Source organism: Corylus avellana, chromosome ca10 (genome assembly GCF_901000735.1).
Source record: "Corylus avellana chromosome ca10, CavTom2PMs-1.0".
NCBI lineage: Eukaryota > Viridiplantae > Streptophyta > Magnoliopsida > Fagales > Betulaceae > Corylus > Corylus avellana.
In genome coordinates this window covers 4115001-4136732 of record NC_081550.1, presented here as the reverse complement: position 1 = coordinate 4136732, position 21732 = coordinate 4115001, and the positions used below count along the sequence as shown (strand labels likewise).

The 21732-nt window shown below is 36.7% G+C and overlaps 4 protein-coding genes across 4 annotated transcripts; all 4 read right to left on the bottom strand.

Annotated features, from left to right (window-relative positions):
• Positions 1-2978: 2978 nt before the first annotated feature.
• Positions 2979-4043, bottom strand: LOC132164302 (NDR1/HIN1-like protein 10). The gene has a single exon (XM_059574790.1). The coding sequence runs from the start codon at positions 3925-3927 to the stop codon at positions 3196-3198; it is 732 nt and encodes a 243-aa protein (XP_059430773.1). The 5' UTR covers positions 3928-4043; the 3' UTR covers positions 2979-3195.
• A 3039-nt stretch (positions 4044-7082) lies between these two features.
• LOC132163904 (uncharacterized) lies at positions 7083-7445 on the bottom strand. The gene has a single exon (XM_059574280.1). It carries the CDS (start codon positions 7443-7445, stop codon positions 7083-7085), a length of 363 nt encoding a protein of 120 aa, XP_059430263.1.
• A 4787-nt stretch (positions 7446-12232) lies between these two features.
• Positions 12233-13366, bottom strand: LOC132164671 (uncharacterized). The gene has a single exon (XM_059575216.1). It carries the CDS (start codon positions 13003-13005, stop codon positions 12328-12330), a length of 678 nt encoding a protein of 225 aa, XP_059431199.1. The 5' UTR covers positions 13006-13366; the 3' UTR covers positions 12233-12327.
• Positions 13367-14241: 875 nt separating this feature from the next.
• On the bottom strand, positions 14242-21713 carry LOC132163486 (serine/threonine-protein kinase Nek5). Its single transcript, XM_059573790.1, has 14 exons — positions 21036-21713; positions 20854-20920; positions 20675-20740; positions 20517-20563; positions 20348-20393; positions 20132-20212; positions 20006-20048; positions 19848-19897; positions 18965-19046; positions 18836-18885; positions 17934-18007; positions 16863-16914; positions 16118-16771; positions 14242-16032 (listed from the first exon to the last, which is right to left on the bottom strand). The coding sequence occupies exons 1-14, from the start codon at positions 21119-21121 to the stop codon at positions 14530-14532; spliced, it is 2901 nt and encodes a 966-aa protein (XP_059429773.1). The 5' UTR covers positions 21122-21713; the 3' UTR covers positions 14242-14529.
• Between the last annotated feature and the right edge of the window lie 19 nt (positions 21714-21732).

The following is a 21732-nucleotide window of genomic DNA, read 5'->3' as shown; positions in this document are numbered from 1 at the left end:
TTAGTGAAAAATTGAAGCTTGACCTTTCTGGCTTAGAAAGCTTTACCTCAATCTTTAAACGGATTTGGCTTACATGCTGTAGTATAAGCAACGGTTAAAATTGAATCTCAAAGTTGACTTACTTTTAAAAGATTTTAATAGGAGAAAAAAAAAAAAAATTGAGAGATTCAATCTTTACCGTTGCTTAAGTTACAGCATGTAAGCCAAATCCTATTTAAACATGATATAGTAGATAAAAATGGATGGGGATTGGGTACAATGAGACTACTAATTGCATATGGATAGCCCTCATGTGAGAGGGCATTCAAGCCCCACCTTGCTTAAGCTGGTGCTACTCAGATTGTCTGGACACCTGCTCAAGTATGGTGGAATCTGAGTGCCATGAGCTGGCTCATTGCACCCGATCTGGACCTCAGAGAAAACAAACCACCTCTCCCATTATGGAAAGAGCAACAGCCAACAACAGTATAAAATAGAGAAATGTTAAGGATAATACTTTTTTTATATTTGGCCAATCTTATCTTACAAATCAACCATTAAATTTGTAGACTTATATGAATTCTATATAAGTTAATGATAGACCCCACAAATTTAATAGTTGATTCCTAGCATTTCTCATAAAAATATACTCTTCAAACAACAAATTTTCAACAGACACGTAAAACTGCAAATAGGATAGTGGATACTGACAACACAAGGGCGTACATTGAAAGAGCAACCTCAACTTGCACGACATTGCAATGAATACAGCACTTTGTTCCTGTTCAGGCACGTCTTGTCCAGTTTTATCAAAATTTCACAAATTAAAACTTTAATGATCAGATGGATTATAACTTATCTTCATGTCATGGTAACAGAGCACAATTTGGAGAGATCAGGGAACAGTTCCATGATTCTTATCATATAGATTGATCTATTACATGAAGAAGATTCAGATGCTGTGATAGAGAATTTCCGATGAAAATGATGAATAGTGGATGAATGTGGAAATGAGAATAGAAATGGTATTGATAATGAACTCCAATTAGGGTTGGAGACAAACCACAAGTGAATCTAATTGGGGCTGGATACAAACCACAAAGACATACATCTAATCATTCTATGATTCTCATTAATAACCAAATGGTCTTTAAATAGAAATATAAATAGATAAAGCTTAAAGTGATAATACCTAAAGTTCTAATATTCAAATTCAAATAAACTCTAATCCTAATAATCTAATCTTAATATTAAATAAATTAATACTAATTTAAATAATATAATCCTAATGAATTGGAATGCAATTCCAATTCAACTATTATCCAATCTAATCATAACATTATCCCTATCCATACAAAACAGTCTCACATTTTTTCAAAAAAGAAATAGAAAAGATTATTGTGTTTGACTGTGGGAATATGAGGCAAGGGAAGTGCCTAAATCGTTTTGAAAATACGTGGCTTGGGGCATAAGGCTTCATTGAGAAGGTGAAGACTTGGTGGAGTAGTTAATTAACTTTCAAGGAATATCTAGCTTTGGTTTGGATAAGAAATTAATAGCCTTGAAAGTAAACTTGAAAGAATTTGGATAGATTGGGGTTAGAAACAGCAAGTTGTTGGTTCAGATGAGGGAGAATAACTTAAAGGGCAATGGGAGATTTTTTTCAAGAGGAGAGGGGAAGAAGACAGGATTGAGGTCTGAGTTCAAACCAGGGTGGCCTTAGAGTGAAGAAGACTTTATACAGATCATACACATCCAAACTCTATGTAGACTCCTCCCAAACCACCCCCCACCCCCCCGCGGGCCTCTCCATGTGCAGCACCTCACAGCACGTAAGCCAAATCTGCACCTTAATTACACTGCATAAGTTTTTCAGCACACTATATAATCCAAATTCCCCAAGTGCCCAAGGCCCATGATAACATACCTAGAAGAACTCAATCAAATCCACATGTGGCAACAGGGTGGCCATATCCACCCACTGGCAAGGGAAATAATGCCATTGCTTCAAACAACTCCATTTTCACACTATTGGTTTTATTCATCATCTATTGTCCCTAAACACTTTTCTAAAACAAAGGAAATGGTAAAGGAAAGTTGAACATATTTCGTGCAAGTATCAGAACTGTCTGACAATGACATGGTAGGACATAGAATCACTAGAATCCTTTGATGAGACTCAACTAGAAGAACTTAACCAGAGTTGAATGATTGAGAACAAAATACAAGCCAAACAGAAGCCAAAATGTTTATAAAAATAGGTTATATGCCTAAACCTTAAATAATACAAATCAATCAGCCAGTCCGCCACTAATGAGCAAATGATACGATACAACAATGATCTGATCTAATGGATAAAGGTCTTACACCATAACGTTGCCTAATTAGACCTATATGGAGCTAAATTGGGTCCTATACAAGTACCTTGGATGAGCCATATGATCCATATTGGCCTTATTTGGATGGGATACTCCCTTAACTTCATCTATTTTGCATTAGGAAAAACAGCAACCTTAGGATTGTCAAGGTGATTGCACAGCAACACGGATAACACTTCTAAACAGGGACTAAGACGAAAATACAACAGAGTTGATATACCTGTTCTTAAAAAATTATACCAACCAAATTGCTTTAGGTATCCAATCATCAACCACCATCCTCAATCCTATGACTATTGATGAGAGTGGGAGGCTGGGAGATAACAAATTCTCACATGATATAAAACGACAACCAATTAAGAAAAATGCTTCCCAATGATAATCATCCACGATTATGTTGGACCTAAAGGGCCAAAACAAACGAAGAACAATTTTGTAGCAAGAAGCCAATGGCATAGCAAGAATTTCTTTTGTTCATTCCCATGATCCCTCGATTTCTCTCCTTTTTTACCACCTCAACCATTTAAAATAAATTAATTCCCACCAAATTTAAATGCATAACAAAAACCTATTTTTCCAAATAAAATCGAAATAACTTCAAGGATAAGAAACACCAAAACCTAAAGAATGTAACTCCACAACGCAATTCTAGCATTAACCAACACAAAACACAATTGCAGAATAACTGTACAGCCATTAATCAAACCAACTAATCATTCAAAAAAGAGAAAGAAAATAAACTAATTCCAATGTACAGTTAAAACTACCACTAATTCCTCATTTTCAAACAAATCCTGCTTTGGATATGAGATTATTAACCCAAAAACACCTAATTTACTCACAGAGCAACCCTGCAGTCCCTTGGTGCCCCAATCAGATTCCCCGACCCACTGCTATTGGACGAAAGCCCGACCGCCAGACTCTGGCACCAGACCCTGAGCCACCGGCTCCTCACCCTCCACCCACCGGCCCGGAACTGAACCCTAGCCTCAACCTCCACATTGAAGCTGACGGAGCCACGTGCCCTGTCCCCGTTGATGCCATTGACGACCCGCCTATCCACGTAGGAATCTACCGCCGAGAACGCCGCGTTCAAAACCGTCTGGTTCCGCTTCCCCTGCTTGAACGGCGGGAGTCGCGTCTTGGAAATTAACTCCGACCCGTAGAATAGCCCGGACTCGACGACGTCGTACGAGATGGACATCTTCTTGTTGGGGTTGTAGACGGCGAACCGGGCGTTCCAGGTGCCGGTGATGGAGGAGGATGAATTGGACGCGGTGGAGAACTTGGAGAGCGAGAGGGACTCGACGCGGAAGACCGGAAAGCGGGGGCGGAGAACGAGCCAGAGCACGAGTATGACCACGCCCATGACGACGAAGGAGATAATCATGGCGGAGAGGAAGCGGCGCATAAAGGGGCGCGAGGACGCCGGTCGGTACTGGTTCTGGTACCGGTAGGGCTGCTGCTGCGGTGGCGGGGCAACATAAGGGTATGCGGCGCCGTATTGGGGCGGAGGAAAACCGTTGGGGGCTGCCGGGTAGCCCGTGATGGGTCTGGAAGGGTCTTGCATATCGCACGCAGAGACACAGAGAAACTGGAATTCTAGAGTCCAAAGGGAGTGAGTTCAATGGGTTGGAGAGGAAGGGACTCGGAGGATATTTATAAAAGTATTGTCGTTGGAGTTCGAATCGATGATATGCTTGCGCTTTTATTATTCTTTTTCCGTGTTACATTAGATATTCTTTTCAAAATTTCGATTTTCCAACTTAATTGCTTGTTGACACACTAATCGATATTTTCAAATATCTCTTGGCAAATACAACAACAGTCACTAATTTGGTAGTTCTCATTCTCTTAAGTTCGACCGTTAGGTGAATGATTTTTATTTTTTGCAAACACGTTAGGGATATAATATAGGTTATGAGGGAACGTAGACTTTTTAAATTTTGAGAAAATCTAAAAAAAAATTTTCAAATACAAGGTATAATGAAAACAAAAGATTAAGTAGAATAAACTATGGTAATACTTGTCTTTAATATTTAAATTATAACATCTACTTCTAATGTTATCTATAAAGACAACATATGATCTTAAGGTATTTTAATCCTAAAATACATCTATTATTAGAGGCCTAATATCGACCAAGTCATAGCTTGACCTAGTTCTATCAAGCCATTAGTAGGATCTGAGGCAGCTAATACTAATAGGATTGAGAATTTTTATTTTAAGAGTCGAACTTTCAATCTAGTACCTATTGAACTATTTTGGAGATATCCTTAACGCCACTGAACCAACACTACTCATGGTAATGGTGGAATTAATTTAAGGGAATTTAGATATAAACTCATTAGGTCAACGCGCCTTCATTAAAAACTCCTTAGGTGTTTTTTTTCGAAAATTGACTTCCTGGGTTAATCGAAACTATAATAAGCTCCTTATCATAAAAATTTTTTAATAGCCGTTAGTCCACTCAAAACTCTCCATTTTATCTGTTTAAAATATTAATTTTTTATTAATTTAATTTAAAAAATTAATGGGGTGGCCGTGAGCCACCCCATGGGTGGAAAGGGGTGGCCGTGAGGCCCGTGAGCCACCCTTTGGGTAGTTGGGTGGTTTGGGGTGGCTTGCGGCGGGGTGGCCCTCAACCCATGGGGTGGCACCGCCACCACTGGCCACCCTTCAATTTTTTTTTTTTTTTAGATTTAACTTTTAAAATTAATTTAATAAAAAAATTAATATTTTAATTAGGTAAAACGGAGAGTTTTGAGTGGCCCTAACGGGTGTTAAAAAATTTTAACGGTAAAGAGTTTCTTGTAGTTTCGATTGATCCAGGGACTAAATTTCCGAAAAAAAAAAATACCTATGGAATTTTTAATGAAGGCACGTTGACCTAAGGAGTTTATATCTAAATTCCCTTAATTTAAAGTATTTCATGAGAAAGATAGAGAGTGTAATTAAAAAAAAAAAAAAAAAATTGTCCTCAAGAGGTAGCTTAATCGGCTGTGAACCACGCCTCATCAAGCGGAGAACACTAGTTCGAATCTCACATCCCCCTTCCCTTGTGTGGGCATATCAAAAAAAAAATCTGAACTATTAAAAAACTACATAAAATCTCAAATGTCCTTTCAATTTCAAGTGAAATGCAAAGAAGTCATTATAAGGTCGAGATTTTTTTTGTTCCATCTAATGATGTATATGATGTAACATCATTTAGAAATTTTAAATAACGTAACAATATATTCATTACATGGCATCATGTATATCGTTAGATAAAACAAAATAAAATATTGGCCATAAAATAACTCAATTTTTACTTTTAAGTGAAATGAGGATGATTGTTGTCCTTGTCTTTCAATAATACAATATACGAGATTCACTTAAACATAAATAAATGCATGTAAAATTACTATTAAATTTTTGATATAATCATTATTAGATTTTAATTTATAAAAAAAATTAAAAACACATCATATTTAAAATGACATTAAAAAAAAAAATTCGAACTCCTAGCATTACTCGAGATTGGGGTTCTTCAAATGCCTTGGATAGCAATAAATATGACACGTCTGTCTTCTTTAACAGAGGAACGCTTTGGAATTTGGCCACAATTTGGTTTTTCCTTTTCTTCAAGAGATAGATAATCGTGGAACGTACAAAAAGCAAAAGAGTAATGCTATGAATCATTTTTTTATTATCTTTTTATCCGTTAGGAATCATCTTTTTATTATCTTTTTATCCTCTTAAAGCTGATGTGATTTTTAAAATCACAATTGGATCAAAATTTAAGAATGACTCATCTAAAATTTAATGGTAATTTTAAAAGTTACATCAGCTTTAAGAGAATAAAAAGATGGTCCATAACATTACTCAAAGCAAAAACCATAGGGGCGTGAGGTTGATGTGAAAAAAGAATACTAAAAAGAAACAAAATTTAATTTCAAGACACCCCCTAATTAATTATTCTTTCTATTTTCACAAAACATAATTTATGGAACAAATTGACTTTATCCACTACGTTAAGTATGCTCTTCAACTTCTTCATGATAAACAGCTACTAAAGGTTGAATACAATGCTATCCATTTCACTTGAATTATACTAAATGATGACCTATACAAATGAGGCTTTGAGATATATATATATTTCCTAAAATTGGATATGCTATTGAATAGTGAGCTGTGATCACTTTTGTAATGCCCCAACATTTTAACCTATATAGATAAATTTTTTCGTCATATACGGGCCTGGTCGATGCTTCCTTACAAACGAAGCGAGGGTCGCTAGTACGTCTTCGGACCTACGATCGAAGACACTCTGACGCTCAAATTAGCGTAGAAAAGAGAGAGCTCCCGTTGAGGGAGGATGGGTGTGTGTGTTTTGTGAAGTGAGTGAGACTTACTTGACAAGGGAAGGAGATGAGACCTTATATGGTCTCTTGGGCCTCCCTTGGGTCTTTTTGATTCTTCTTGGGCTACTGTGTGGATGGCCTCTTTTGCGCTTCTTTGAGCCCTTTTCGGGCTCTAGCTAGAGTTGCACCCCCTCCCCCTTTTCGAAAAAACCAAACAAACAAACTACCAAGTACCAACTAATCATTCAAAACATAAAAAGTAGTTTCCAACATAAAAATATACCACCAATAATTCGTCATATTTTTTTTAAAAAAAAATTGCCTTCGAATATGAAATTATTGGCAATGTTTAATTCGACAGACACCCAATTACTCAGAGTCACGCATAAACCATGCAGTCCCCCGCTCCTGCCACCATCGTCCCGAACCCGCTGTTATTGGACAAGAGCGTGATAGCTAGACCTTGGCACGAGACAAGGAGCTGCCGATTCTCCTTGTTGTACCCGGCCTCAAACTTAACGTCGGCATAAACGATCACATCGAAGCTGACGGTGCCACGTGCCATATCCTTGTTGATGCCATCAACGACCCCCTTCTGAACATAGGAATCGGCCTTCAAGAACGACGCTTCTAGAACCATCTGGCTATGCTTCCCCTGCTGGAACGGCGGAAGTAGCGTGCTGGATATTAGCGCCGAATTGTAGTAGAGCGCGGATTGGACGCTGTCGTACGAAATGGACATCTTCTTGTTGGGGTTGGAGACGGCAAACCGGACGTCACAGGTGCCGGTTTGGGAGGCGGAGGAGTAGGAGGTGTACGCCAAGGAGAAGTTGGAGAGTGTGAGAGACTCTACGCGGAAGTGCGGAAGATGGGGGTGGAAGGCGAGATGGAGGATGAGAACGACGAGGCCAATGACGACGCCAGAGACGACATTGGAATTAGAGTTAAGTGGAGTGATGAGTTAAATGGGGGGTTTTAATAAGATGTACGTAAATTATTAAAAAATCATATATTTTTTATATGTTCGTTTTATAGATTAAAATGAACGAAATTCTCTCGACCTAATTGAAAGAAAAACTCTATAATTTATAAAATTATAAATTACACAATTGAATCTCCCTCCACAATGAATTGTAGGGTGAAGTAAAACAGAACGCCAGCGTGCTAAGCACACCAGGCAAAAATAAAAAATAAAAAATTTTGCCTGATGTGCTTAACACGCCGACGTTGTGTGTATCACGACCCTGGATTATAATATCAACAAATGTATTAGAGTTTGGGTAGCCACGTCACCCACTTTTTCTCTACATTATTATTCTATTAATTAACAATTTTTCTTATCTTTACAAATTGCATGCCATTTTTCTTTTCACAACTCTTCGTGTCTCCAGGAATTTTTTTTTTTTTTTTTTTAAATAAATATTTAATCATGGATTCGATAACAGAGTTGACTCAAGGATATTTGCCTTTCGGGGGCTAGGCTAGGTGTTTTGCTTTAAGGGTTACTATAAGGTCACTTTTGAAAAGGTTTTTACAGTATATGATAACTAATTACAAAAAGAGTAATGTTTATATATATATATAAAATAGTTGGCCAATTTATAAGATTAGGATTTTACGTCTACTTTTTAAGCATTATTTGCAATCATAGTTTTCAAAATGTTATTAAATTGTCCCTAAATTAAGGATGTCTATTAATTTTGAATGAGACATAATATAAGAAAATTCTAGTAAAAAAAATAGGAAAGATGTATTATCTCACATGCTCTATGTTTTAGGTTATTTTGATTTTGTTGATTGACACAACAGCCAATTCCACAAGACTTATACTTAAAACAAAGACACAATCACACCAAATTTTACTCTATATAAGATAAAAAATTATTATTATTATTTTAAAAAAAAACAAAATTAAAATTAAAGCCACCCCGCCCCCACTTGAGGTGGCCGGCAGCCACCACAAAGGGAGGTGGAGGCGGCGGAAAGCCGCCCCCAGGACATAGGGTGGATCGCCGGCCACCCCATGGCCTGGATGGGGGTGGCTGCGTGCTACCCCCAATTTGGCTTGGTGGCCGCGCGGGCCACACCTAGGCCATGGGGTGGCTCGCCGGCCATACCATGGCCAGGATAGGGTGGCCGGCGAGCCCCCACCTCCCTTTAGGGTGGCTACTGGCCACCCTAAGTGGGGGAGGGGTGGCCAGCCAGCCACCCCTTTAATTTTGGGTTTTTTTTTAATTGTTTATCTCATATGGTCTATAATCTGGTGTAAATGCATTTTTTTTTTCTTATTGTGAAATTGGCTGATGTGTCAGCCTGTGAATGGTAGGCACAAAAATCTCTTTTTGTACAACTTCTCTATATAAGTTATTCCCATAACATAACGGTATATAGGATAGGAAGATACTTGTATAGTGTCTGGTTAATTTCTTTAGTGAGTTTTGTATTGGTGTTTTTGATGATATAAAATGTTACTCATTCATTAAAAAATAAAAAAACAAAAAACAAAAAATTTATTTTGATTTTATTGCCTATATATATATTCAATTTTTTTTTACATTGAGATTGTCTTTATATATGGTTTGTTTTCAATTTTTAAATAGAACAAAAAAAATTCTTGCTTTGGATTTGGCTATTATTTTTTGGTTTTTTAACATATTCGCAAAAGGGGAGAGAAATGGCTCTATGCTTCATGAGACTTGACCCTTTGAAAAGGATATTAAACTAGATATATAAGAATAAATATAAGAATAACAATAACAATAACAGCAAAAGGACTTAATTTCTTGCTTATTAATTAATAATTCCATCTCATTCTCCTCTGATTTTACATGACTTTGCCATAAACTTGAAATAAATTAAATTATTAATAAATAAAAAAATAAAAAACTTGCTTGATCGTCGCCTTTTAAGCTGCTGCACCGTCATGCGTGGTGATCGAGTTAGGAGGAAGAGCTAGGAATTCTACGGCACCTAGTGTTTCTGGAGCAACCACGTTGATATGGATTCGCAGGCCGTGGAGCACCCTTTTCACAACCCGGGTATGGGCCTCCGGGACTCTTGCATGGGTCAGGGAGGAGAGGGATGAACGAAGGAGGAGCGTCTGCCTCCACATGGTTTACTACAACCACGCTAATCAAAGCCAAAAACAACAACCACCATTTCATGCTGCAGGAGAATACTGCCATTGCTGAATATTAATATTCACTTTATATTTTCCCTTTATATATATATAGGCCTTGTGTAGGGTTTCAATTAATAGAAACTTGCGTGCCCAAATTACAATTTGATACGATAATTAATGTGTATTTTCGATTTCTTTCCATATTGTTTTCTTCAAATTGATACGATAAATATATTGATTCTTAGATTTAACTGAAAAGGAAACTTGCAATTGGATATATTGGATATATATTGAATGTATTGGATATGTATTTGATGAATTGGATGGATTGGATTGAATGTATTAAATTAAATGTATATTTGATATATTATATATATATTGAATGTATTGGATATCAGGTTAATACGTAAATCTGGGTATAAACCCGAATAATTTGAAAAATATATAAACAAAAAAAAAAAAAAATTTGTCGTGTCAAATGGTGTAACACGTCAAAAATTTGTGACGTGGCAAATTTCTGATCACCACATCAATTTTTTTTTTTTTTTTGATGTGGCATTTTCACCATGTCAAAAATTTTTGACATGGTAAAAGTGGAATGTCAAAATAATTTTTTTTGACGTTCCAGTTTTTGACATGTCAAAAATTTTTGACGTGGTGAAAATGCCACGTCAAAAACTTGAATTTTTTCACACCTGCCCTTTTAACCGTTGAGACACATAAAAATGACAGGTCAGAAGGGTTTTCTAATGTGTCAGTACCATTGACACGTCAGAAATTGTTGGCAAAAAAAAAAAAACTCAATTTTTGTAGTGTGGTAGAGCTGATGAGAGAGAAAGTTACTGATAATATTTATTGTAATTTATTACTTATCAAAAAATATTTATTGTAATTCAGAAATTTTAATAATTGGATATATTTTGAGTTGTCTGGGTCTGTTTGAGGAGCTTAAAAATGTATTTGACACTCAAAATGTCTGTTTGAAAAAAAAAAAATACCATTTTGATTAAAAAATTGAAAGCGCTTTTAAGGGTTCAAAAATAGGCAAAACGCACTTTTGGTAAAAGGTTGAAAATAAAGTTTTGCCAAAAGGCATTTTTTAACTTAAAAGTTCTATTTTTCAAACATAATCCCAAAGATACTTTTACTTCAAAAAAATTTTTTTAAAAAAAAAACTAAATAAGATTAAAAAAAAAAAATTGTTTATATTTATTAATTCCATATAAGTGTCTACTTGGTCTACACCAAGGACAAGGAAAAGTTGGGAAAATTTATGTCTTTATTAAATGAGGATGATTCCATGTTTAATTAATTATTAGTAATGCTATGTGTCATCTTTTTATCATCTTAAAATCCTCCTAAAGTTGATGTGGCTTTTAAAATCACCATTAAATTTTAGATGAATCATACTTGAATTTTGATCCAATGGTGATTTTGAAAGCCACATCAACTTTAGGAGAATTTCAGGAAGATAAAAAGATGATATCTAGCATTACTCATTAATTATTTTAGGACATCTAGCTTGATCTTATTAATGTTGGAATTTAATTATTACAAACAAATCAAGTAGGTTTTCACCCACTTTGAATTTTGATTCGAATATTGGATTTTTCTTGATATCATCTTCAATCACGTAGCTTTTATTGCGGCATTATTATATAAATCTTGCCTTTATTAATTACGGCATTACAAACTTTTTGTCAATTCTATAAATTTTTATTTTTGTATTGGATTTCATCCAATTTTAGTCCATGGTTGCTACTATATATAGCATCAAATCAAAGATGACCATTGAGGAAACAAATTATATGGATAATTTTCGGTGATTGAGCATATCCGAGAAAAATGAAATCAAAGAAGAGAAACAAGGAAGATAAAAATTAAAGTAAATTAGCAGAGAACATCATGAAAATAATTCGAAATATTTTGAATAGAATAGAGAAATGTTTGTTTTCTGTCTTTTATCTAGCTCTGGTCTATCTTCATACAAGAGATGGATAAATCCACCATTAAATATGTGGGACCACATGACACAGATTCAATAGTAAATGTGTAAAAAAATGGACAAGAGATGGATGTGTGGCACTTCCCGAATGAAGATAACACTGCAGTCTTATATTAGAAAACAAAAAACCCGCCTAAAGTATGTGGATTATAAAGGCACTCATAGGGCCAAAACTGACATTAGTTCCTTATTAAGTGAGACTCAGTTTTATAAATGTTTCTAGGAAGCTCTAATTATTTAAATTGTCACTTATCCTAAAAGTTTAAGCTGACAAAAAATGGTAGATTTTTCATTTAAATTATATTCTAATACTTTCCTTCACTCGTGAATCTAAGTTTCCCCCTCAACAATTGATGTCCACGTAAAATTTGTAATTGAAATGAAAGGTGAATGACAGCGAGAATCAAACTAAAGACTCTTTACATAATATCATAGTAGTTTGAGCACATAACTCTTCTTGTCAACTAGCTAAAAAAGGAAAATCCTGAGGTAATTAATTTAGTACACAGAAGAAACTATGCAACTGTGTCTGTTATCTTGGAGCTTCCCCGTCTGTTTTGAAGATAAAAATATGATATTCAGATTCTTGCAGTAAACATCAATTGATCTTTTCACCTGAAGCCATTTTCCATCACTAAATGTTGTTGAAACCAACATCTTCACGTCAAAATTGACCACCTGAGTGACCCCACTATTTAACTCCCTAACCAAGTCCTTCAACTCCTTTGCCTTCACAGAGCAACCCAAATCCGATTGTAGCTGGGCACTCAAAGTCGTTTGTTTCATCTTCTCTAAAGAAAGAGACGACGCCAAGGAATAAGTCTTAGAAAGACGGGTTCTCCTGTAAAGCACAACGATGTTGAAATTGCTGAAGTACAGGTTTAGTTTCTTGTTTGGGTTTCTGATAAAGATTGTGATGTCATACTTTCCCCGTATTTGTGAGCCAGAAAGCTCAAAGTTGGAGACCATGAGGGCGTTGACTCTAAAATCGGGAGTTTCCGGTTTGAGAATGAGCCATGCAACGGAGATGATCGACCCAAAAATGGTCAACCATAGAAACAGCACCAAGGCCAAACGGCGGAGAGCATCGGGACTCCGGGAGTTGCTCCGCTGTGATGCACTGGCGTTGACCTGCTGGTTGGTGTCTAGCGGTGGATTGCCGTAGGAAGACAGCATTGAAAATGTTGATTGAGCTAATGGTATGAAAATGATGCCAGGGGGGGGGGTCCTTATATACACTGTTTCCAAACGCGGAAACCAAGCTTTTAACAGTTTCTTGGATCATGCGTAGGTTTTCCCGAAATGCGGAGGTATATTCTGAAATGGGCCCAAAACACGTACTTAGGAGTCTAGGACAGTAATCGTCCTTGGGGCAGTCGCTATATGGTCGGTGCTTCGAAAGCACGGTACAAGCAATTTCCCATGAGATTCACTCGTAGAAGAGGACAAAGGCCATATGCTCAGCACTTCACCGCGTCGTCAAGGCGACTTCTACTTCGGCGACCTTTCCTGTTTGACATGAAACTCAACAGGAAACGAGAAGAATTCAGCCGCCATGGCCCATGATGTGCCAATGGCATAAAAAATAGGCTACTCTCGATCACACTTGTCATTGAAATCATAGGCTGTACGTTCTCATTATAACAGCAGAAATCTTTACAGAACAACAACGACTCCTCTTTTGCTTCCTAAGCAGTCCACGATAGAATTTCTGGAGTAATATAATATAGCCCAGGCTTTTAATTTGACATGATACAAACATATTAATCCAAAAAATGAAACATTTGAAAAGGTGAGAATTTAGTGCCAGAAAAATCACCCAACAAAAGTCTTTAAGGAGTTCTCGTTCGCAATTAAACCTAGATGATCTTTTACAGAAGTTCGAACAAGAACCACTTTCAGAGTTTTAAAACTAAAACATCTATTAACAATTTTTCAGTACTCCATATGAATAATGAGAGTATAATTCACATCTAACAACTTACCTTGTTGCTTAGTTATAATAGAACAAACCAACAGATGGAGAAAGCTGCAAAACATCCAGGATACCTTCTCTTCAAAAGCAATGTCTAAACAATTACCTTGTTGCTGATAAATGTTCCAGGGGACAATGGGCTTTCTACGCAAGTATCATAGGGATCTTTCACTCATAAATCATCAAAGAAAACTTAAAAAGTAAATATAACCAATTGTCGAGCTATAGCGCACAAGGCAATGGGGTAAATTTGGCCTAAACTAATTGTAGAATGAAGCCGACTTCAATCTGAACCAAACATGGATCTAAGTAACATAAAAACATTTGTTTCTACATCACAACTACACATTCAATTTTTAGTTCTCCTTTTGTTCCATCATTAATCACTATGTTCCATTATCAACAAAGAACAACAATAAGAATGTCGCGATTAATGATAGCACTAACACCACGAGTTACGGCATTACTATATATTTGGAAGGAACACAATGTTATTTAACTTGTATGGTCACTATGTACAACAACAGAAGGCATTGAAAGAATTACATAATGAGACCAAAAAGAAAAAAGGGTAAGGCCTGGTTGTTCTTTTTAAAATCCAAGCCGAGCTTGAATATGAAAAAAAAAAATAGAATAAAAGGAAAAAGCATGACAAAAAGCTAAGAGCTACTAGATCAATTACAAATAATATCAAATCAGAACAAGCTTACCGCAGATAAGATACTTCATGAACTCCGACCTATGTCCTCGATCATCATTCCTTTAAGACTCTTTGCTAACCAAATAGCTGTCTCCCTTGGGGAGACTTTGTCTTTCCCAAAAGGCTTCAAAACAACTGCAAGCTCTTCCAATCGATTTTGCTGGAGCAAATCTGCAGACAATTCTAGTAGCCCTTCAAGTGCATCTGCCCTCTGCCTAAAAGACTTTACATCCAAAATTTCTTTTACTGGTGTTTCCTCTTCAATCACAGAAGGGTTAGGCTTTGTTGGCTCCGAGGTATCAGATTTTGGAACTGAAGGGACAGGATCTCTCACATCCACTTCCTTGAGGCCAGATTGATCAGAAACATTTGAATTTAAACTCAGGGTTTCGGAGTCACATGATGATTTAAGATTTGCACAAGCAGTCATGTTTCTCATCCCTATTTCATCCCTTACTACATTTACGAGCTTACCAACATCCACATTCTGAACCCCCATCTCTACAGTTTCCAGCATTGGCTGTTCACTTGCAACACGGAAACTACTATGCCGTATAACATGTATAACGTCATCAAAAGCTGGTGAAATATGGGTGGCACCTGGCTTTTCAATTGTTGAATTTGGCAAAATGGCTCCTTTGTCCAGCTGCAAACTCTTTTGGCTTGATGAAGTGGGAGACATAATGGAAGGGGTAGTATCTGGAACTGATGATAGAAGTTCCCTTACAGTGAACTTGTCATCACCACTGGATGCATATGTAAGGTTTGGCTGATTCACTATATCGGGCCTACTACTTGGCCTGCTTCCAGCCATATCATCTTTGCAAACAGATCTTTCTTCAGAGCTCAGTACTGGGAGTTCTTGAAACACACTGGAAGTCACTTTCTCGTCAACAACAGTGGTATTCTGAAGACCTAAGATGGCTCCAGAGGTTTGGACTGAGCACATTACAGGTCTAGTGTCATATCCATGGTTTTCTCCAACCATATTTTCAGAAATCTCAGAATGCCACTGGGTAGTAGATGAGCAACTGGGCGGATGTGATTCTAAATATTCAGTATGTGTGATACTTGTATTACCAGGAAGTATGTGTTCTTTCATGTCAATAAAAGAAGTTGTTGCATCATCACAAAGCTCAAATCCTTGCATTGACATTGACGATGAGACAGAATTACTACTTTGTGTTCGCATTTGTTTTGAGTCTCTTTCTTGAGCCTTCTCGGACTCTTGTTTAATCTGCTTAGAAGCATGTGTTAGGCAACTGTTAGGCACTTGCAGAGGAGTCCTTTCAGCTTCACGGGGCATCTCACTTGGACCAAACTTGACAGTACTGCTCACCGCATTTGGAGCATCAAGCCCCACTTGCTTCATACGTCCTGGAAATGGGAATCGTCTAACTGTATTAGGAGGGGTTCTTTGCCTTGGCTTAGCAGGAGATCCATCTTCAACAACTTGTTTAACAGGACCAGATAGAGGAGTCACGTCATGTTTCGGTTTAGTTTTAGGTGAAGACTCAATTATAGGTAACTGCAGAGAAAATTCACAATCTATTCAGTGATCAGGTCAATGCACGTAATGAAGTAACAAAAGATAATATGAACCGCAATTGTACCTGATGCTTTAAAGGATGCGATCCCTGAATTCGCTTTGCAGAGTCAAAGGATGCCTTTGCTGGTGCAACCATCAATGTATCTGCATTAGACTTAAAACCATGAACAATAGCACTAGGTTTGGGCACTTTAGGCAATGCTTCTGTGTTTGTTCTTTGGGTCAATGCACCTCCAGCCTTTGTTTGATGGCCCCTCATTGGAGACTTATTTTCTCTAACTTTCCCTTCTTTTAAAGCCATCATTATATTTTTAATGGTTTTTGACTGCCTCGATTCAATACTGGATATATGTTCATATTGAGTGGGTTTCATCACCGCTTGCTCATCCCTTTTGCCAGTGCACATGTTCAGCCGATGTTCCTCTTCACTAAGCAGAAGCTTCTCAGTGCCATCTTCATCATCAATAGAAGCCAAATCTGTGTCAGTGCCTTTATTATTACAGTTTGAGACCATCGCTGGAATGGTTTTTTCATTTGAAAGCAAACTATCTTTGTCACTGCTAGAACTAGTACTGTTTTGGCTTTCAGCCATATTTCTCCGAGAATTACGAGTGGTAGAAATAGGCTTCTCTGGGGAACATACTGTTTGAGGACTAAAGGATGGACGATACTGATCAACATAAGGTTGCAAATATGGGTGCTTCAGAACATCAGATGCCTGACCAAGGTACAAATCCAAAATGTTAAGATGAGGTACTGCTGGTGAAAAACCTGTAATTTGACACAGCAATTTTGGTAGAGATGCTTACACTTGGCCGATGCTCAGGGTTTTTTCTCAGCATGCCCTTGATAAGTGTTTTTCTGTGTATACAATGTAAAATAAATTGTTTATCATGCTTTTCAGTGTTTGATATTTAATAGCATATATAAAGTATATGAAGTTTGTGCAAATAACACTTTGTTTGGGTAAGTATAAATTGTATGAATAACACAATAAGCTCCATTAAACTCTAAATGAGTTACTGATCTCAAATAAGATCCATTAAACTCCAATTGAAACCACATAAATTTGCCAAAACCATCCACTGTTGAGGTATATGTGAGGTGCTTAGATGAGAACTTACAAATTTACATCTTAATTTTAGATGCAACTAAAAATGTTACAGTTAGTTATGTTCCAAAACCTGTATATACTGCATATATGCATGTCTGAGACATGCAAAAAATGTAGCTAAAATGTTAATCATGACATATGAGTAATGCTACATTTCACATCCATTTCACACCGGCTGACATGGTGTGTTTTGAGTGACTTCTTATAGTAACCACTAAAAACATGCCACATCAGCTGGTGTGAAATGAGTGTGAAGAATAGCATTACTCATGACATATATATTGAATGTTTGCACTCAATCTCCAATACTTGCATTCAGAAAAGATGAAAATAAAACGTATAGTCACATACAAAAAGGCAAAAATCAATGACAAATTAATTTTTAAGCTCACATAGTTACGGCAGCAAAATCGAGGGAATCTTCTTTTCCTCACGACAATTCTAAATGGCAATATAACATTCATAACACTTACATATACATAGCTTATATAAATATATTCAGTCTAGCCCCCCCACTGCAGGGGCCTGAAGGAATAGCGAGGCAAAGCCACAGCCTAGTCACTACCAATTAAAAACGCAATCTAACTTGCTATCAAAGCCACCTAGGCTCCAGTCCAGGGCCTGTAGACACAGCCAGGTAAAGCAATAGGATAATCAATGCACAGGGACCAAGTAAAGCATTGACAACACTCATGTAATTTATGATGATGTAGCATATTATCAAATTCAAGTAAAATAAGCTTGACAACAAGAGATTGGAACTTACAAGGATGGGGAATAGCAAGAAGGCAAAGGGCCCATAGAGGAACGATTTATCTTGCTAATTAATCCTGCCATATCCTGAAATCAGATGTATAAGGTCAACATCAAACATATAATAACAACTAAATGAAGTCGTAAAGCTAAGACTGCTAGTGATAGCATAAAGATAATTAGTTACAGAAAGCCTTTCCAAAGAGTGAAAAGCATATACAATCATATGTTACACCACTCAGCACTTTCAAAGTGATAAATATAAAGCATTCAGAACGCAAAGGCCAGCAGTGTTTAGAACAAATGGAATCTTCTTCTACCACAGTTGAAGTGTGGAGGATTCAATCTCATATAGGTGCATGAGTTGACTTTGCTTATCAAAAAATTATATTCTCATTATACATATTATATATAGGTATGTATGTCCACGATAAAACATGGATAGGCATGCCCATCATCTATACTTTGTCCCATTAAACAGCAGATCAGATGGTCTGCCAACTACTTAATTCTGTGAAAGCTTCCAACACAACAATTAAAAAAAAAAAAAAAAAAAAAACAGAGAGAGAGAGAGAGAGAAGGCAAAAGCTGAACATAGGTCACCGTTGTGATTCTGGAGCACTAACTAAAATTATTTTAATGACATTCTGTTGTATTGCAGAAAGATGCAAGAAATTTACCAACGGAGAAAACAAGAGAAAAAGTAATGGCAGGGCTCAATTTAGTTTCTCAAAAAAAAAAAAAAATTGTACTTAAACTAGAATCGGCAACACAACAATAGAAGTTATACAATAAGTTCTTGTTGAGCATAATATCCAAAGAGAAATCCTAATATAGATATTAAACAATGTCGGGAACAACAAAAGGCATTCCTGTAAAATATGTCAAAATACAAGAATTGATCTTAAGACTTACGAAAGCTTTGAAAGCGGGACGATGAGCAGCCATCTCATACATACAGCATCCTGGGCAGCAAGGAACCATTTAATCCATAGACAAAATAGAGATAAAAACATCACAAGTATTAGAATCTAAAACACATACCTAGAGACCAAATATCAGATTTAAAGCCATAAGGAATATCTGCAAGCAGTTCAGGACACATGTAATTGGGAGTTCCAACTACCTGCACATGAAGGTACAGAACGTTTATTAACACCAGTAAAAATGCAAATAGCAAAAAATCCTTTCTTTCCTGCTATTATTATGTTGTTGCAAGTTAAAGAGAAGAAGATTAAGCAATGCTATCATAGAAGAGGTAACTAACTTTGAATTAACAGGATACAACCTTTAAGAGAGAATTTACCGTAGTTAACAATGGGAAATTATGGGTGAGTGCTCAATAGGAGAGGCTATGAGTTATTATGCAGCAATTTTCAGCTGTTTTCAGGAACCGTTATAAAAAAAATTTAAACATTTACAAAGACTTTATTAAAAAAAAAAAAAAAAAAAAAATCTAATTTTTAACCATGATAAAAAGTAAAAATAAAAATAAAAATTGAGATTTTAGACAATATATCCTTATCATTTATCAACCTCTAAAATCATATGGTACTATATAGAAAGTCAGCAATTTAAGTAATCAAACTTCATTAAAACCATAATTTTATAGGTTATGCAACATGAAAAGGAGGGGGGTTTTGATATGGATATGAAGATATCTCATTATAGGCTAATTATAGTCTATGAAATGTGGTAAAAATTGAAATGAAGTAGCTTTAGCTACTAGGTATCGTATAGGCTTGGCAATTATAACATTTCTTTTTTATTAGTAACAAAGAAGTAAGGGAATAATTTTACTTCTACACTTGTTTAAAAGTGTATGGTCTTGATCTTCATGGCATGGGAGTAAAATGTAAATACTGAGTTTCCTGCCACAAATCTTTGCATGACAAACAAGAGAAATTCCACATAATAGAGCACATACCGAAGAGGCCAAGTCATCTGCCTTCAGAGTTTTTGCAAGTCCAAAATCGCCTATAGAAAAACCAGATAAGAACAAGGAAATCAGTAAACATGCATAACAAAATTAAATCCTTAATCAGTGTAAAATTGATTACAACTCAATAACATAGGCGAACTAACCAAGACGAACATCCTGCTCTTTGGTTAGAAAGATGTTGGAACACTGCCAAGAGAGCAACAAACAAATTAGTTATAAAACCTCCATATGCGATGGGGAAAGAGAAAAGGACTAGTTTGTAGACATACTTTTAGATCGCGATGTAGAACATAATTTCCATGTAGATATTCAACTGCCAGTAGTAGCTGTGTGAACCATTTGCAGAGTTTCTGAGCAATGTTTTATCAGCATAACCATTAGTCATAATCCAAAGATATTGACTTCTAATATGAAAATCAAGGAAAGAACAGTTTTCTTTTTCTTTTTTCTACAAGAAAATATATATAACAGAGAAATAACATTACCTCCTCTGGAAAATAAACCCCATTGGACTTTTTCATCATTTCGGCCCTGTTAAAGGTTTTAAAAATGACAAAAATGTGGGAAATTTATATCTTGCATGAATCATCAATCATCAATCATCAATCAAAACCCTCAATTTCAAGTTTGTAAGCATTGCAAGAGAACACTCACATGTCTCCACCTTCACAATATCCGGTAACAATGCAAACATAGCAACCCTACATTGATACATGGACTTTCCAATTCAGGACAAATACGGCAAATGCAGAACAACTTGATCAAATAATCAAGAAATCGATAATTGTGTACCAAAAAAAGAAGCCCCTCACCTTCTCCACCCATGCCTCCTTAAACTCGACAATGTAAGGGTGTTGAATTCTTGCAATTAAAGCCATCTACAATTCCAAATTTCCCAAAAATGCAAAAACGAGGTAATTATCCAATGCTAAATTTTAAATAAATATTTTTTCTTGACAAAACAAAAAAGCAAAATCAGAATTGAAGGTACCTCTTGATGAGCAGATCTTCTGCATCGCTCGGTCTGCCTCGCAAGCCGGATCTTCTTCAAAACATACCTGAAACAAACAGATTCATAAATTCCAACCAGTCCAGGAAAATGTACAATATATGACCACGCCATTTTCACACAGAACACTGAGTGTGCAAGTGTGAGTAAGAGAAAGGCATTACTTCTTCTTCTCGGCCTTGTGATGGACGAGAATGGCGGCTCCAAAAGCGCCGCGACCGATCTGCTCCATGATCTCGTACTGATCCATGCCGATTGAGAATCAATTCCACAAACGCCCCCCAAAAATCAACCAAAAAGAGAACAAACCAAAAAGCAGATCGCCGCTCCACCCAATCAAACTCCTCCTAGTGCTTTCAAACCATTTCCTCAGCATCCAGCACCAAATGCCTCAATTCTTGGACCTCCTCCTACGATTCCTTCTCATTTGCGCAACAAAAAGCTCGGATTTGCTAAAGCCACCGACAGTGCGCTCTCTCTCTCTCTCTGAACTTGTCGCGCAAATGCCAGTCTTGTAGAGTCCTACTTGAATCGAATCATTTTGATTTGCTTCGTTTGAAAAAACAGCGAGCATAGACCTGTAGATTCGAATCTCGTCATCTTCTCTACCTAATCTAATCTTACTGCCGCTTCAATGTGGCCTTGCTGTTCACTCTACTGAAACTCTACATTTATTTATTTTCTGAAAATTATGAAGAGAGAGAGTGAGTGTGTGTGAGAGAGAGAGGTGGTTATTTAACTGGGGAGTGTGGTTAGCGGTTAACCAGTAATCTCTCTCTTATTCAGAGAGAAACGAGGCCTCATGGGCATGCTTGCCTCCACGCCGACACACACTCGATCTCTCTCTCTCTCGTAGGTAGT

Excerpts from the sequence above, each read along its gene's own strand:
- LOC132164302 (XM_059574790.1), bottom strand. The coding sequence starts at position 3,927 with ATGCAAGACCCTTCCAGACCCATCACGGGCTACCCGGCAGCCCCCAAC.
- LOC132163904 (XM_059574280.1), bottom strand. The coding sequence starts at position 7,445 with ATGTCCATTTCGTACGACAGCGTCCAATCCGCGCTCTACTACAATTCG.
- LOC132164671 (XM_059575216.1), bottom strand. The coding sequence starts at position 13,005 with ATGCTGTCTTCCTACGGCAATCCACCGCTAGACACCAACCAGCAGGTC.
- LOC132163486 (XM_059573790.1), bottom strand. The coding sequence starts at position 21,121 with ATGGATCAGTACGAGATCATGGAGCAGATCGGTCGCGGCGCTTTTGGA. Across the intron at positions 20,921-21,035 it reads CACAAGGCCGAGAAGAAGAA|GTATGTTTTGAAGAAGATCC; the intron begins GTAATGCCTTTC and ends TGTTTGTTTCAG. Across the intron at positions 20,049-20,131 it reads TTCTACATCGCGATCTAAAA|TGTTCCAACATCTTTCTAAC; the intron begins GTATGTCTACAA and ends CTCTCTTGGCAG.